This window comes from Panthera leo, chromosome B3 (genome assembly GCF_018350215.1).
Source record: "Panthera leo isolate Ple1 chromosome B3, P.leo_Ple1_pat1.1, whole genome shotgun sequence".
NCBI lineage: Eukaryota > Metazoa > Chordata > Mammalia > Carnivora > Felidae > Panthera > Panthera leo.
The window spans coordinates 93,023,332-93,038,801 of NC_056684.1; the positions used below are offsets into that span (position 1 = coordinate 93,023,332).

The 15,470-nt window shown below is 34.8% G+C and overlaps 1 protein-coding gene across 1 annotated transcript in view; it reads left to right on the plus strand.

Annotated features, from left to right (window-relative positions):
• TOGARAM1 (TOG array regulator of axonemal microtubules 1) overlaps window positions 1-15,470 on the plus strand; it is an 84,283-nt gene that overhangs the window by 31,767 nt on the left and 37,046 nt on the right. The window contains exons 9-13 of the mRNA XM_042943054.1: window positions 557-657; window positions 5,542-5,685; window positions 9,878-9,976; window positions 11,295-11,470; window positions 12,408-12,561. Of these exons, the coding sequence (XP_042798988.1) occupies window positions 557-657; window positions 5,542-5,685; window positions 9,878-9,976; window positions 11,295-11,470; window positions 12,408-12,561 (674 nt within the window). The remainder of the gene's footprint in view (window positions 1-556; window positions 658-5,541; window positions 5,686-9,877; window positions 9,977-11,294; window positions 11,471-12,407; window positions 12,562-15,470) is intronic.

Below are 15,470 nucleotides of genomic sequence, written 5' to 3' on the forward strand. Positions count from 1 at the left end.
TCTCTCTCTCTCTCTCTCCCCCCCTCTCTCTGCTCTTTACCCACTCATGCAGTCTCTGTCTCTCTCAAAATGAATAAATAAACTTAAAAAAAAAAAAAAAAACTCCAAGAAGAAAGTGGCATTTGCTAATAAATATTTCTAGTCTCTTATTTTTAATGTAGTTAAGTCTCTTTTTTGGTATTATTATCTGTAAGGGTAGATAGTATATTAGATAATTAGGAATCATTTGCTTTAGTTTTGGAATGCACTTTCTTTGCATCACTTTTTTTTTTTTGACCCAACAAAAGATTATATAGTACAAGTCGGAGAATCTTCCCTGCCTTTGGCAATCCTCTCATAAATAATTAAGAATTGCTGATATGTTAAAAATGTTGGAAGTTCAAAAAGTGAACTAGGAATATCAATAAAAAATTCTTAGTTATAGTTTTTCTTACTTGCTCCTGCTTTATTATTTCAGTTTAGTGAGTTAATGGGAAATATAGAGAATGTTTTGTGTAAGAATGTTGAATAGCTTTAGATCTTAAATGATTATTGAAATTACTTTGTTTCATTGTAGGTCAGACATATTTCCAACATTTGGATCAAAGCCTTGTCCTACAAGACTTTCTTCTGCAAAGAATAAAAATTCTGAGATAGCTGACCAAAGCCCCAGTGCAGGTATTTTATAACTTTTATAAATATGATTTATAGACACTATGATTTTTAAATTATATCAAAAATGATAAATACACTTCAGATTTAGAATTTTTGAGCATACCAAGTAAAACTAATCGTCTTTTTAACTCCTTAAAGGGACTTTTTTTTCAAGAATAAATATTTTATTATTCTTAGAAGAAAAAGCATTTAAATAGTTGATACCCATTTAAGCCCATAGGTGTACCTATGCCTGGCTCTTCCACTCAGATATTTTGGTTTAATTGATAAGAAATGCGATGCTGCTGTCAGAATTTTGAAAGCCCTCAGGGTGATTCTAATATGCAGCGTAGTTTGGAAGCCACTATGCATCACAAAAGACAATTTGTTTTAAAAAACAACACTTAACTAGTCGTTAACTTCATTTGTATCTTGTTAAGAATTTTGTGAACTAACCTATAACACTCTAGTGTATAGCATCACTTTTCAGAAAATAGATTTAGTTGTTCGTAATCATTTGGAAAAATATTTGGATTTTTATCTATTTAGGATGGGAACTGCATGTGATTCTATAGTTGGTAAAACTGTATTCGATTCTGAGTGAATTGTAACAAATTGGAATGTGATGTTTATTTTCATATGATCTCAGTGTAAAAGTCCTAATAACTTTAAGCTACTGTATCTTATGTTATAATTTTCTCCCTAAAAAGCTATGTTTGTATTTAATTGTCTGCTAAGATTTTTAAATTTCTTGCTCCTAAATATGCCGTACTATCATCTCCTCTTTTTAGTCTCTACTATCACTTTTGCTCATTTCTTACCTACTTAGCCTCCTAAGATTTTTCTCTAGCTTTAGTCTCATTCTCTATAATCCATTCCCCACAATGCAAATCTGAATATATTGCCCAGCCTAAATTTATTTAGGGCATTCTTCTATGATCTGTCCCCTCCCTACCTCTCCAGCCTCATATTTCACTTCCTTCTTTATAATCTTACACTCCAGTTTTATTAGATCACCTTCAGTACCATTTTTTCTCTTTTTGCAGTTGCATGTACTATTTCTTCTAAGTGAAATGTGGAATCCACACCACACCCCATTCAGCTGTGAAAACAGCTCAGTTGCTTTCTCTGGAAGCCTTCCCCATTCACAAACAAAATTGATTATTACCCCTTTTGTGATGTCATTACATTTTGCACTGACATGTTTATAGTTGTATTGCCATTGTTTTACTTTTTTGGACTCTGAGATTCTTAGATCCCCAGAAATTATTTACTTCTGATTCCCTACCAAGTACCTTCATAATCATGAATGCCTAATTCAACCATGCATGCCTAGTATCCTGTCTTCCACAAAGCTAGTGTTCCACAAAGTTAGTTAATCTAACTAGGTACAGGAAGACCAGGTAAATGTACTTTGGGGTCTGAAAGACCCCAGCTGGAATCCCAGTTTGACTATATTCATGAGCTGGGCAAGTTATTTAACTGCTTTGAAACTCAGTTCTTTCATCTGGTAATGTAAACCTTGAGAAAGGGTAGTGAACATTTAAATGTATAAGATATATAAAGCACCTAATGGGGCGCCTGGGTGGCTCAGTCAGTTATGCATCTGACTCTTGGTTTTGGCTTAGGTCATGATCTCACAGTTTGTGAGTTTGAGCTTGACATTGAGCTCTGCACTGTCAGTGCTTAGGATTCTCTCTCCCTCTCGCTCAGCCCCTCCTGTGCTGTTTCTCTCTCTCTCTCTCAAAATAAATAAATAAACTTAAAAAAATAAACCACCGAGTGCATAGAGGACACTTGGTATTTGTTCCCTTAAAGGAGAAGACACAAAGAAACATAACACATAAAATTGTTCTTTAATCCTTTTCTAAAGTTGATTATCATAGTAAATATTCATAACTTTAAAAATATGTGTATGAGTTATTGGTAGGTTGTATCTTGTTTCTAAAAATGGAGCCCTCTTTTGGAAGAATATCTTTGGAGTTAGAAAAGATTTAGAAAGGGTGCCTGGGTGGCTCAGTCGGTCAACTCTTTTTTTTTTTTTTTATGTTTATTTTTGAGAGAGAGAGAGACAGAGAGTGAGTGGGGAAGGGGCAGGGAGAGAGGGAGACACAGAATCCAAAGTAGGCTCCAGGCTCTGAGCTGTCAGCACAGAGTCCCATGTGGAGCTCGAACTCACAAACTGTGAGATCATAACTTGAACCGAAGTCGATCGCTTAACTGAACCACCCAGACGCCCCAAGTGTCCGACTCTTGGTTTTGTCTCAGGTCATGATCTCACAGTTTGTGGGTTCAAGCTCCCATCAAGTTCTGTACTGACAGCACAGATCCTGTTTGGGATTCTCTCTCTCCCTCTCTCTCCCTCTCTCTCTCTGCCTCTCCCCCTGCCTCTCCCCCGTTCACGTTCTCTCTCAAAATAAATAAATAAGCATTAAAAAATGTTTTTAATAAAAATAAATAAATAAACCTAGATTTAGAAAACCTAGATTTGAGTTTCCCTCTGACCTAGTAAATCATTTAAGTTAGTGGAATGAAAAAAGTCTTAAAACAGTACCTACTTCTGTATGTAATATTCAGTGTTTCCCTAAAGAGTCTAATATTTAGTGTTTCTCAAACTAGCCTAGTCCTAGGAACCACCAGGGCTGCTTGTAACAGATTTCTGGGACCTCACTTCACAACTAATGAATCAATCTTCAGAGTTAGAAATCTGTATTTTTAAACAAGTAACTTAAGTATTTCTATGATCATGTTTTCAGACCTCTACTATTGAATTCACTGTGAGATATTCTTGCTTAAATTTAATATGTTCTCAAAATGTAAAGTTGCTAATGGTTTAGGATTTTTTAAACTTGAGTTTACATTTTTTGTTTTTGTGGGATAGGGTTTTGTTTTCAGTAAGCAAATATTTACAAGTTTATCGTTTAATTTGTGAAGCATAAAAATGATAGGCTCAGAATAAAGACTATCTGAAAACAAAACCAAAAATAATTATGTAAAAATTTTAAATTCATTTTGTCTTTACATCATCATTTCCAATAAATATTTCCACACATAATCCACTACTACCTATTAGAGCACATTGTGCTAAATTTCCTGAATGATGTTATGGTAAACTTTTTTCCTATAGCATCAGATTAGTAATTCCTATTCTTAACAGAAAGCATTAGTCCCCAAAGCCAGTATCTTTATGAGGCTAACTTTTAAATTAACTATCAAAACTAAGAAGAATATAGGGGGCACCACGGCAGCTTAGTCGTTTGAGCATCTGACTCTTGACTTCAGTCAGGTCCTGATCCCAGGTTTGTAGGATCGAGCCCCCATATTCAGCTCTGCACTGAGCATGGACTCTGCTTAAGATTCTCTCTTTCTCTCTCTCTCTCTCTCTCTCTCTCTGTCTCTTTCTCTGTCTCTCTCTCTGTCTCTCTTTGTGTATGTGTGTGTGTGTGTCCCTCCACTGCCTTCTCCCCTTCTTGCGCGCTGTCTCTCAAATAAAAAAATAAAAAACTAAGAAGAGAAAGATATCCACGTTACTCCCAGAAGTTCTCTATCATTTAACACCAGATATTTTTTGACTCTCTATGAACTTAGTGCTTTTTACTCTCCAGTCTTCTGTAGCTCAGTTGCCACCAGACACCCCTTTCCCCACAATCCTGTTTTTATTAAAAAACCCACAACAATATTAGAAACAAATTATCTTTTGTTATTACTACCTAATGGTATTTATAGGAGCTATATATATTAAAATGGATGGTTACTCAAATGTATATTGGGTAGTATTTCCATTTAGTACATATTTTGTAGTTTTAATGGCTTCAAAGTATTAGTATAAGGTAGTCAGTTTAAACATTCAAATGTAGATTAAAAGTTTTTGTATTTGTTAAAAGGAGGCCCATGTTAGGGTTTTGATTAGTTTTATTTTTAATTAGGAATGTAACATTTAATTAGAAATATGAGAGTATGCTAGGCACTATGCTAAGCCTTTGACGTATATTTTCTTCACTTAACTCCTCACAACCATTCTGGAAGAGGTAATACTATTATCCCCATTTTACAAATGAGATGAAGTGTCTTGCCCAGGTTCTGTCAGTGGTCTAAGTGGAAGTGCTATGCTTTAAAGTCAGGAAGCACGATTCCAGATTCTGAGCTTAGTCACTGTGTAGTGTGCTGCTTCACCAGCCAGACCAGTATATACCCAGTACACAAGAGTAGGAGAAAAGAGAAATGGGAAATATCTCTCAGGATATAGTTTACAAATTCTAGATTAAAAATTTTTTCTTTACGAGGGAGGGAAGCAAACCATAAGAGACTCTTAACTGTAGAGAATAAACTGAGGGTTGATGGAGGGAGGTGGGCAGGGATAGGCTCGTTGGCTGATGGATATAAAGGAAGGCACTTGTGATGAGTGCTGGGTGTTGTATATAAATGATGAATCACTAAATTCTACACCTGAAATCAATTTTATCATATTTGTAACTAACTAGAATTAAAATAAAAAATAGAAATAATCTTTTTTCTTTTTGCTATAAAGTTTTAAATGTCATTTAAACATTAAATGTTTGTCATATTTTAAATATATGTGTGTATATATTTGATTATCTCTTTCAAGCACTAAATTTTGTATTTGATTGTAATTTTTAAATGGTTGTAATTTTAACCTGTTTTATAAAATGTTTAGATATGGCTTATAATAAATGTTCTTAACTGCTAGTAAAAAGTATTACAAAATTTAAAATAAGATAAAAGCCTTTAAATTACTATAACGTTGTAATTTCTAATATTATGTTACTGACCTTTTTAAAAATCTAGAAGGCAAGATAGATTTAGAGGGGAGATATGTACCTGTCTGTACTATTACCTGAAACACAGGTAATATTTTTAATAAATATTTTTATGTATTTTATTTTATAGGGATTACGACATCCAATGTAAGCATAATTGGTCAACGTATGAACTATGGGTTTGGATGTGGTGATTTTGAAGATGATAGGTCCCATGACATTTCACCTAGTGTTTTCAAAATACAAAATAAGGAACACCCAAGACATACAAAAGGTTAGTAAATTTCACAAGTTAATTTTTAAGATGGAATGTCCTTAAATCCTAAATTAAATGTCTCAGAATTCTCCCTAAGCATGCCAATAAAGAAAAATTAACTGAGCTTTCTAAGTTTTGAGATTTTTCTTTCCCCTCTGCTGATGTGTTATTGATTAAATAATTTTGCCAAATAGAAGAACATACAGGTTCATGTATTGGTTGATGGACTTCCCTGAGAAGCCATGGCTGGGAAGCGACTACCCAAGAGGTTAACACTAGGGGATCTCTGCTGATCTCAACCCCCTCAGATTACACACACACACACACACACACACACACACACACATACATTTTTTACAAGACGTTTTACCACTAAAATGGGGGACATAAATCATGTGAATAAATAAATCCCAGATGCCTACTTAGGTTGTAACCAGGGAATAAAACTATAGAAGCAGGAATATAGTTTCCTGTGGTCGAACCTGGAAAGGCTTCTTTCTCATCAGTAACCGTTGCTAAGAATTTACATTCTCTGTTGTTTTTCTTTAAACTTAGTATAGCAAGTAGCTCCTCTGTGACAGCTGTCCATTTTTTTTTAGAGATCTAGCATAGCTACATTTTAAATTTTTCCCTCAGGTAAAGAGAAAGTGATTTAAAAAAATTTTTTTTAATCTTTATTATTTATTTTTGAGAGAGAAAGAGATAGAGTATGGGCAGGGAAGGGGCAGAGAGAGAGGGAGACACAGAATCCGAAGCAGGCTCCAGGCTCCAAGCTGGTAGCACAGAGCCCGATGTGGGGCTCGAACCCACAAACCATGAGATCATGACCCAAGCCAAAGTCAGACACTTAACCGACTGAGCCACCCAGGCACCCCAAGAGAAAGTGATTTTAAAAGGTATAAATATTTAAATAGAGTAATTAGAATTCATTGTAAGTTTTTAATCTACTAGTAACTTTAAGGAGCTTTTTTTTACATGTAGCAACTGTGATTGTAATAAGATCAACTTTTGTTATTTCTGTTCATCTGAAATTATATATATGTGTAGGCAGTCAGGCATTGTAGGACATGTATACTTTTTGTGGAAATAAATTGAGTAAAAGGAAGTTGGTTAGAAGCTTTATCTTTTTTTCTTTTTTTTTGCAAATTTTTAAATTTCATCCATGATGTACTTCAATATCTGTTCTTTGTGGATGGTTTCTTATCATTGTTTTTTCAAAAGAGAATGACAAGGGTTTTTTTCATATTTACTTACATATTTCATTTCTCATGTAAAGATAATCAGTACAAAAAATAATTTTCTTCCTAAAAGTAACTCATACCCTAACATATGTTTTTTAAGTTTGTTTATTTTGAGAGGGCAGGGAGGAGTAGGGAGAGGAGCCCAAGCAGGTTTGAACTCACGAACCATGAGATCATGACCCGAGCTGAAATAAGAATCAGATGCTTAAATGACTGAGCTACCCTGGTGCCCCCCAACATGCATTTTTTTAACTTTCTTTTTTAAAAATAGCTTTGAAATAATTGCTACACATGTTCATTTACTACTAGTGGCATCCTTTTTGGGCAGCAGAATCAAAAAATATTTGTATCTTTTGGGGCACCTGGGTGGCTCAATCAGTTAAGAGTCTGCCTTTGGCTCAGGTCATGACCTCACGATTTGTGGGTTTGAGCCCTGTGTCAGGCTGTGTGCTGACAGCTCAGAGCCTGGAGCCTGCTTCTGATTCTGTGTGTGTGTCTCTCTCTCTGCCCCTCCCTTGCTTGTGCTCTCTGTCTCAAAAATAAATAAACTTAAAACAATTTTAAAAATATATCTGTGTCTTTTGACCAGCAGTTATTTCTATGTCAGAAAATTACTTTGCACTCACACTGCCAACTCTGAACCAAACACCTGCTACATCTGTTCATTTAACAAGAGTAAACATGTTCAAAAACCAAACTGACCTTCCTTCCAGACCTGCTCTTCTTCCTTTGTTATCATTTTTATTAGTAGTGTTACCATTTTCCCAGTTATGGGGACTTGTAACTTCAGAGTCATCTTTGTCTTCTTCTCCTTACCCTCCAGGTTCAGGCAATGACTCATCCTGCCAGTTCTTCTGTTTAATCTCAGCCTTTGTTACCTCTTCCCTGGATAATTACAGTAGCCTTGTGATAAGACATCTTGCATTTTATTTTATCCCTTTTTACTCCAGGCTGCATACTCTTCCCAAATTATCTTTTTGAAGTATTGTTACCATCTCTTCCATACTCAAAACCTTGAGTGGTTACCTATTTCTCACAGAATAAATTTCCTGCTCTGTAGCATAATTTGTAAGACCCTTAACAATCTTGTCTCACCTTAACTTTCTTGCATTATCTTACTCCTCTTTTCATTCCCCATGCCCTGGCATTCTTAATACTAGAAGTTTTCTTTTCTTTTCTTTTTTTTAATTTTTTTTATGTTTATTTATTTTTGAGAGAGAGACAGACAGAGAACAAGCAGGGAAGGGGCAGAGAGAGAGACAGAATCTGAAGCAGGCTCCAGGCTCCAAGATGACAGCACAGAGCCTGACACAGAGCTTGAGCTCACAAACTGCGAGATCATGACCTGAACCGAACTGGATGCTTGGTTGCTTAACCGACTGAGCCACCCAGGTGCCCCTAGAAGTTTTCTTAGTTTGCATGTATGTTGGCGTAGATGTCCTTTTCCAATCTTGATGTGTTCGAATCATGTCTGCTTTTTGAATACTAGCTTAAAATCCATTTATTTAGAAAGCTTTCTCCACTTTACTGGGCTGTAGTAGTGTAAGTCATTTAAAAGGAAATACACTGTCATCTTTATATTCCTGTTAGGCTTTGTATGTAATGGTGTTCAGTGTCACATGTTAAATGAATGGAGTGATGATGAGCCAACCCAAACTAATAGTGTAGCCTTGGGCACAGTCACTCAAACATTGCATCCTCAGTCAGGTTAAAGTAAATATTGAGTGCAGAGCTGGAGGGAATAAAAAAACTTCCAAAAGAAATATTGGCAATAAGTGGCATATGTGAATGGATTCCTTTTGCAGGAAACCTCAGATGGTTTTAGGGTTAGCTTTCAGAACCCCTTCTTCCCATTCCACTCCTTTGCTGGTTGTTCCTTTGAACCTGTCCATTTTCTGGCATAACAGACATAGAGCCCCTATTAATGACTTGAGAAAGTGATTAATGATGGATGCTTAGAGTGTTAGCAAACTGGATTTTATGAATTAATATTTTCTCTTTCTCTATTTGGATGAATGAGAGAGAAGTGACAGAAAGGTTATATAAGGATAGTTTATATGTCAAGAATCTTTTAATTTTATTTTTCCCTTATATTTTAGAATTGAGACTCACTGAGCAACATTTCTTTCAGCGTTTCTTTGTTTATAAGAAAATATAGTATAAAAAGTAAAAAGTAACATTAAAAATGACTAGTTATATCAGCTTTTTTGATAAATGAAGTTAAACTACTTAAAGATAACATGTTCTTTATATCTTTCTTCATGAGATCTGTCTAATTATTCAGTCATCTTTTGACAGATTTTGTTTTTGGACTATTACTGAGCAAATTGTTTCATTTACTGAGATATGCTTCCCTTTGTCACTACACATTTTTTGAGGCTACCTGATGTTTCTAATAGTTGACCCTAAATTAATTATGTTGTGCTTTTCATTTTTTCTGCCTTGTAACATTCATCTAACATATATTTACTGAATACCCACTATATGCCATACTAATAGGCTCTGGAAAAGATTGATAATCAAAATTAGATAGAGGTCCTATCTCCATAGAGCCTACAGTCTAGTAGTAAAGAGAATAATTACATAATCACAAACTGGAGTGAAAGGTAACCTAGAAAATTACAGAATGCTGTGAGATTGACTTAGTCTGTTTTCAGGAGTTAGAGCTTTCCCCCATGATTACCCCTTTGTTGCTCAATTATCGTGCTATAATTATTTTCTTGTACATCTTTCCCATTCTTAACCCTGGAACATGTAAACTCCTTAGAGGAAGGAAGGTTTCTTTTCTCTCTACTGCCTAGTGCATGCTAGGTATTCTAGTTTTAAATATTTATTGGACTAATAAACAAGTGAATAAATAAATTGTAAAATCTATGTATGAAATTAATTTTGTTTTAAAAGACCATGTTACAATATTCTAAAAATATAAGGAGAATTTTAAAATATGGGTTTTTTGTTTGTTTTTTTAGCATTTACAGGGTCATCATCAAATTTACAGCAAATTCCCAGTTTTGACTTCACATCCACAAATATCTTACCAGAAGACTCAGTAGTAGTTGTTGGAAAAGGTATTTCAAAGTTCCTTAGCTTGTTAATTGTATGTGTTCTTCACACATAAGCCAAGGGTATCATTAAAGAATAGAGAAGAGTGTGATTCAAGTGTGGATTAAAACTTTCTTTTTAAAAAATTATTAAATTGAAAGAATTAGAAGTAAGTTTTTGTTTCTGTCTAACAACTATAATAATTCATGTCGGCAGTTTTTAGGGAGATGTATTAAGTGACAGTTTAGGTACTTCTAAGTAGGTACTGCAGTTTAGGTACTTCTAAGACACTTTTGGGATAGCCAAGATAGTTTTATCATAGTTTAAATTCAAATGACAGTCCTTATTTATCAGCTTAGTAATTAATGTAATTTTATTATTTTCCATACAGAGTCTAGACAAACCAGAATTGACACCTGGTATGTATATTTAGGGGGATTAAGGGAGCTTTGAACAACATATTTGCAAATATTTTTTTAAGCTCTTTTTTTTGGCAGACAGTCTTCTCTGCTGTCCTGCCTGCTGCTCCCTTGCAGTGTATTCAATAAACTTCTAACTCCTTTAAAAAAAAAACTGATTTTTTTTTTAGCTTTATTGAGGTATAATTAACTGAATTATAAAGTGTTTAAAGTGAGAAAAGGATTCCCCCATCAAGTTAACATACCTCAACTAGTTTCTTTTTTGATCAGAAAGCTAGCATGTGAGGATAGACATTGAGAGTGCACATCTTATTATTGGTAAATATGGTGAAATAGAATGAAATGCTTGGAAAGCTTTCCTAATTGTTTGCTTGATAGAATCTCATTAAGTTAACTTAAGGCTCTCCACCTACCCTTGCACCCTTAGTTTCTGTTATTCTTCTATTTGCCTTGTGCCCAACCAAAGTTATTCACTCCACATACGTGGAGTATACTTGTTCAGCTCTGCTTATAACATTCCCATCTCATAGGATGTCCTCACCTCCTTCTTCACTTATCTGTCCATCTCCATTGTATCTTCCAATCCCATTTTATATATATATATATATATATATATATATATATATATATATATATATAATATATATATATATATAAATGTATTTATATATATATATTTTTTTTCATTTTATTTATTTAAATAATCTCTACACCCAACGTGGGGCTCAAACTCACAACCCTGACCAAGATCAAGAGTTGGATGCTCTTCTGATGGAGCCAGCCAGGCTCCCGTATATTTATGATTATTTAACATATTTTTCCTACTAACAATAGTTTACTTCTTAAAGAGCCTTGTCTTAAACTTTGTTATTAGAGTGACATCACATAAATACTTAATGGCAGTTGGATGGTTGGTTAATTTCAGGTGTATTTGGAAGTCCACATTCAGCACCAGCAGCCTGCAACCAATCAGTGATATCTTCTGTGGAAAATGGAGATACATTTTCAGTTAAACAAAGCATTGAACCACCATCGGGGATTTATGGAAGAGCAGTCCAGCAAAGTATTCCATCATATGTTGATGTTGAGAATGAAAAGGATGTAAGGTTATTTGCAGATTATTAGGATAAATTTAAGCCTATATTATATCATTGTTTTGTGTTCATCAGATTTGGGGTGGTGAAAGTGTTTGGATTAAAATTTTAAAAATCTCAGTATAATAGAAATTTCTGATCCTTAATCATATATTTATTTATTTATTTTAAGTTTGTGTATTTATTTTGACAGGGCACCTGGGTGGCTCAGTCAGTTAAGTATCTGACATGGCTCAGGGCATGATGTCTCTGTTTGTGGGTTCTAGTCCTGCATTGGGCTCTCTGCAGTCAGCACAGAGGCTGCTTTGGATCCTCTATTTCCCTCTGTCTCTTTGCCCCTCTCTTGCTCGCACACGTGCTCTGTCTTTCAAAAATAAATAAACATTTTTTAAAAGTTTACTTATTTTAAGAGAGAGAGAGTATGTGTGAGCAGGGCAGGGGCAGAGAGAGAGAGAGGAACAATCTCTGACTCAGGATTCGATCTCACAAAGTGTGAAATCATAACCTGAGTCAAAATCAAGAGTCAGATGCTCAACTAACTCAGCCACCCAGACGTCCCATGATCCTTAATCATTTAATTGATGGATTATTCTTTCCTAACAAATATATTCTCATTCTGTATACTTGACGTATATATTATATATAGTACTTTATATATATGTATGTATATATATAATGTACTTTATATATATGTAATATTTAACAATTTTCTAGGACACTCAATGAGTAACAGACTGGTATCCTCAGGCACAGATTTAGTTATGACATTAGCACTATGTAATTCTGTTCAATTTTAGAATTCCTGAAATAAGGACTAAAAAATGTATATTTTATTTTTTACATATAGACCTTTAATGTCCACATACAGTTGTCTGAGATGAAGATAGTTATTTTAAATGTCAAACTCCCTGAATACTTTCAAATATTTCAACTTTTTCATTCAGATTAAAGTTTCTATTTCAAAATCTACTTATGACAAGATGAGACAAAAGAGAAAAGAGGAAAAAGAACTCTTTGACATTAAAGATTGTGAAAAGAAGGAACAGAATTCCTGGGAGCGAATGAAACATACAGGAACTGAGAAAATGACATCTGAACGTAAGTGGAATTTAACTTTTGGCGTGTTTTTTAACTGATAATATTCTAAAGCTAGTGTACCTGTGGTTTAATTGAGGGCCAATAATGGAATATGTTGAACTATAACACTGAAATTTGCAAGACCCAGTAGCTTCTATTATAATAAATATTAATTCCTTCTCATCAAAAGGAAGTTGATTGTTTTTCTCCCTTCTAGACTTAAATATTTTTGGAGATGAGGTAGGAATATCAAAAAATGAGAGTTCCTCTTTAGAAAATATTGCCTTCAGCCCTCCATTGAAAGAAGGGACCTGTTTAAAAAGGTCACCATCTTTAGCATTTTCAGATTCAGGTAAGAAACTTGTTTAAATGTGAAGAATAACATCACAAATGCTGGTTAAGATGAAGAGACCACATATGGTTCAGTACATTTGTGATGAAAAGAGCATTAAACTAGTAGGAGTCAGTACACAGACCTGGCTTCATGAATATTAGGTCTGCCCTTTAAATAACTTTGTGACCTGGAAATAGGCCTCAATTTTCTGCTGCTAGAAATATCCAAAATATCTCAAAGGTCAATATTAACTCAAAGATCTCCTCCATGCTCCCTTGTAAATATTACTGTTTCACTAAGGAGTGGTATCTTATTTTATATTAAGGGTTAAATGAGATTATGAAATTGGTTTATATTAGATCATGATTTTAATTTTTTAAATTTTTTTTAATGTTTTTTTATTTTTGAAGGAGAGAGAGAGACAGAGTGTGAGTGGAGGGGGAGGAGCAGAGAGAGAGGGAGACACAAAATCCAAAGCAAACTCCAGGCTCTGAGCTGTCAGCACAGAGCCCGATGTTGGGCTCGAACTCACAAACCATGGGATCATGACCTAAGCTGAAGTTGGATGCTCAACTGACTGAGCCACTTAGCCGCCCCTAGATCATGATTTTAAAAAATCATTATGAGGGGGCAGCTGTGTAGCTCAGTCGGTTAAGCATCTGACTTCAGCTCGGGTCATGATCTCGCAGTTCATAAATTTGAGTCCCATGTCTGGCTCTGGTGCTGATGGCTCAGAGCCTGGAGCCTTCTTCAGATTCTGTGTCTCCCTCTCTCTGCCCCTTTCCTGTTCAGGTTCTGTCTCTCCCTCCCTCTCTCTCAAAAATAAATAAACATTAAAAAAATTTTTTAAAGATCATTGTTGGGGCACTTGGCTGGCTCAGTCAGTGGAGCATATGACTCTTGATCTCAGGGTTGTGAGTTTGAGCCCCATGTTGGGTGTAGAGATGACTTAAAAATAAAATCTTTTTTAAAACGTTAAAAATAGAGGCACCTGAGTGGCTCAGTCAGCTAAGCCTCCAACTCTTGATTTCAACTCAGGTCATGATCCTCATGGTTGTGGGATCAAGCCTCGTGTTGGGCTCTGTGCTGGGCGTGAAGCCTGCTTAAGATTTTCTCTCTCTCTCTCAAAATAAAATAAAATAAAATGAAATAGTAAAGTAAAATAAAGCAAAATAAAAATAAATTTAAAAGTCATTGTATTTATCCTTTATTCAGTCTACCATTCAGTACTTACTGGGTTCTATATCTGGCTAGAGTAGTTTCCATATTTCCTGTGTGTTTTTAAAAATATTAAATAGGTCTTAAGTATGGTAGTCATCAGAAATTGAAAATGAAAAAACACATGAACTATCATAAACATTAAGATTATTCCTTATTATTTTTATTTATTATTGTTTAATGTTACTGAAGAATAAACCGTTAAACCTGTCTTAAACATTTTAAAATTTATGTTGGGTCTGAAGTCTAGGTATCAATAAAAAAACAAAAAGTACAGAAAAAATAAATATATAAATGTGATATTGGGCAACATACTTAACATCTCTCAAAATCTCTCACAATAAAAGAGATTTGAACTTGGGGCACCTGTGTGGCTTGGTAAGTTAAGCGTCCGACTTCATCTCATGTCATGATCTCACGGTTTGTGGGTCTGTTGTTAGCACAGAGCCTGCTTCGGATCCTCTGTCTCCCTCTCTCTCTGCCCTGCCCTCACTCGAGCGCTCTCTCTCTCTCTCTCTCTCTCCCCCTCTCTCTCTCTCTCTTTCTCAAAAATAAACATTAAAAAAAAAAAAAAAAAGATTTGAATTGGATGAATGTCTGATTCTTCCCAGTTTGGATTTCTTTTATAATGCAAGTTTAGAAAACTTTTTAAAATTCCTTGTTCTCAAAACTAATAATTATTGAAAGTATGACTGATGACATGTTGACTTGTAAAATTAGTGGTTTTAAACACGTCCCTAAGAACCAGTTATATGTAGGCATTTGTGAAGTTGAAGCCTATTTGCTAGCATTCTCAAATAATTTCACTATTATTAATGTCATAAAATCTAGGGGGAGAAAAATCCACAAAACTTCTTACCTAAGTTCTGAACAATGCTGGCTGCTACTGTTAACAGTAGGAAAAGAAGTACAGATAGTAGTAAATAGTACACATTGATGAGGGGTGCATGGGTGGCTTAGTCAGTTAAGCATCTGACTTCGGCTCAGGTCATGATCTCACAGCTCAGCTCTCTGCTGACAGCTCAGAGCCTGGAGCTTGCTTCAGATTCTGTAGCTCTCTGTCTCTCTCTGCCCCTTCACCGCTCATGCTGTCTCTCTCTCTCTCTTTCTCCTTCTCTCTCTCAAAAATAAATAAAAACATTAAAAAAAATAGTACACATTGATGAATACATTTATGATAGTCATTTTCTAGTGCCTAATATTACCTTTTTAAAAATATCTCTTAACAGTAAAAAATAACTAGTAAATCTTTACCCATTTACAATAGCTGGTACACATTTTATTTGATCTTTTTGATCTTTTCCTTTCTAACACCCTCACTGCAGGTATCTTGCATTGTTCAGTGCCCCCTAGGCCATTACCCTGACACTCAAAGACA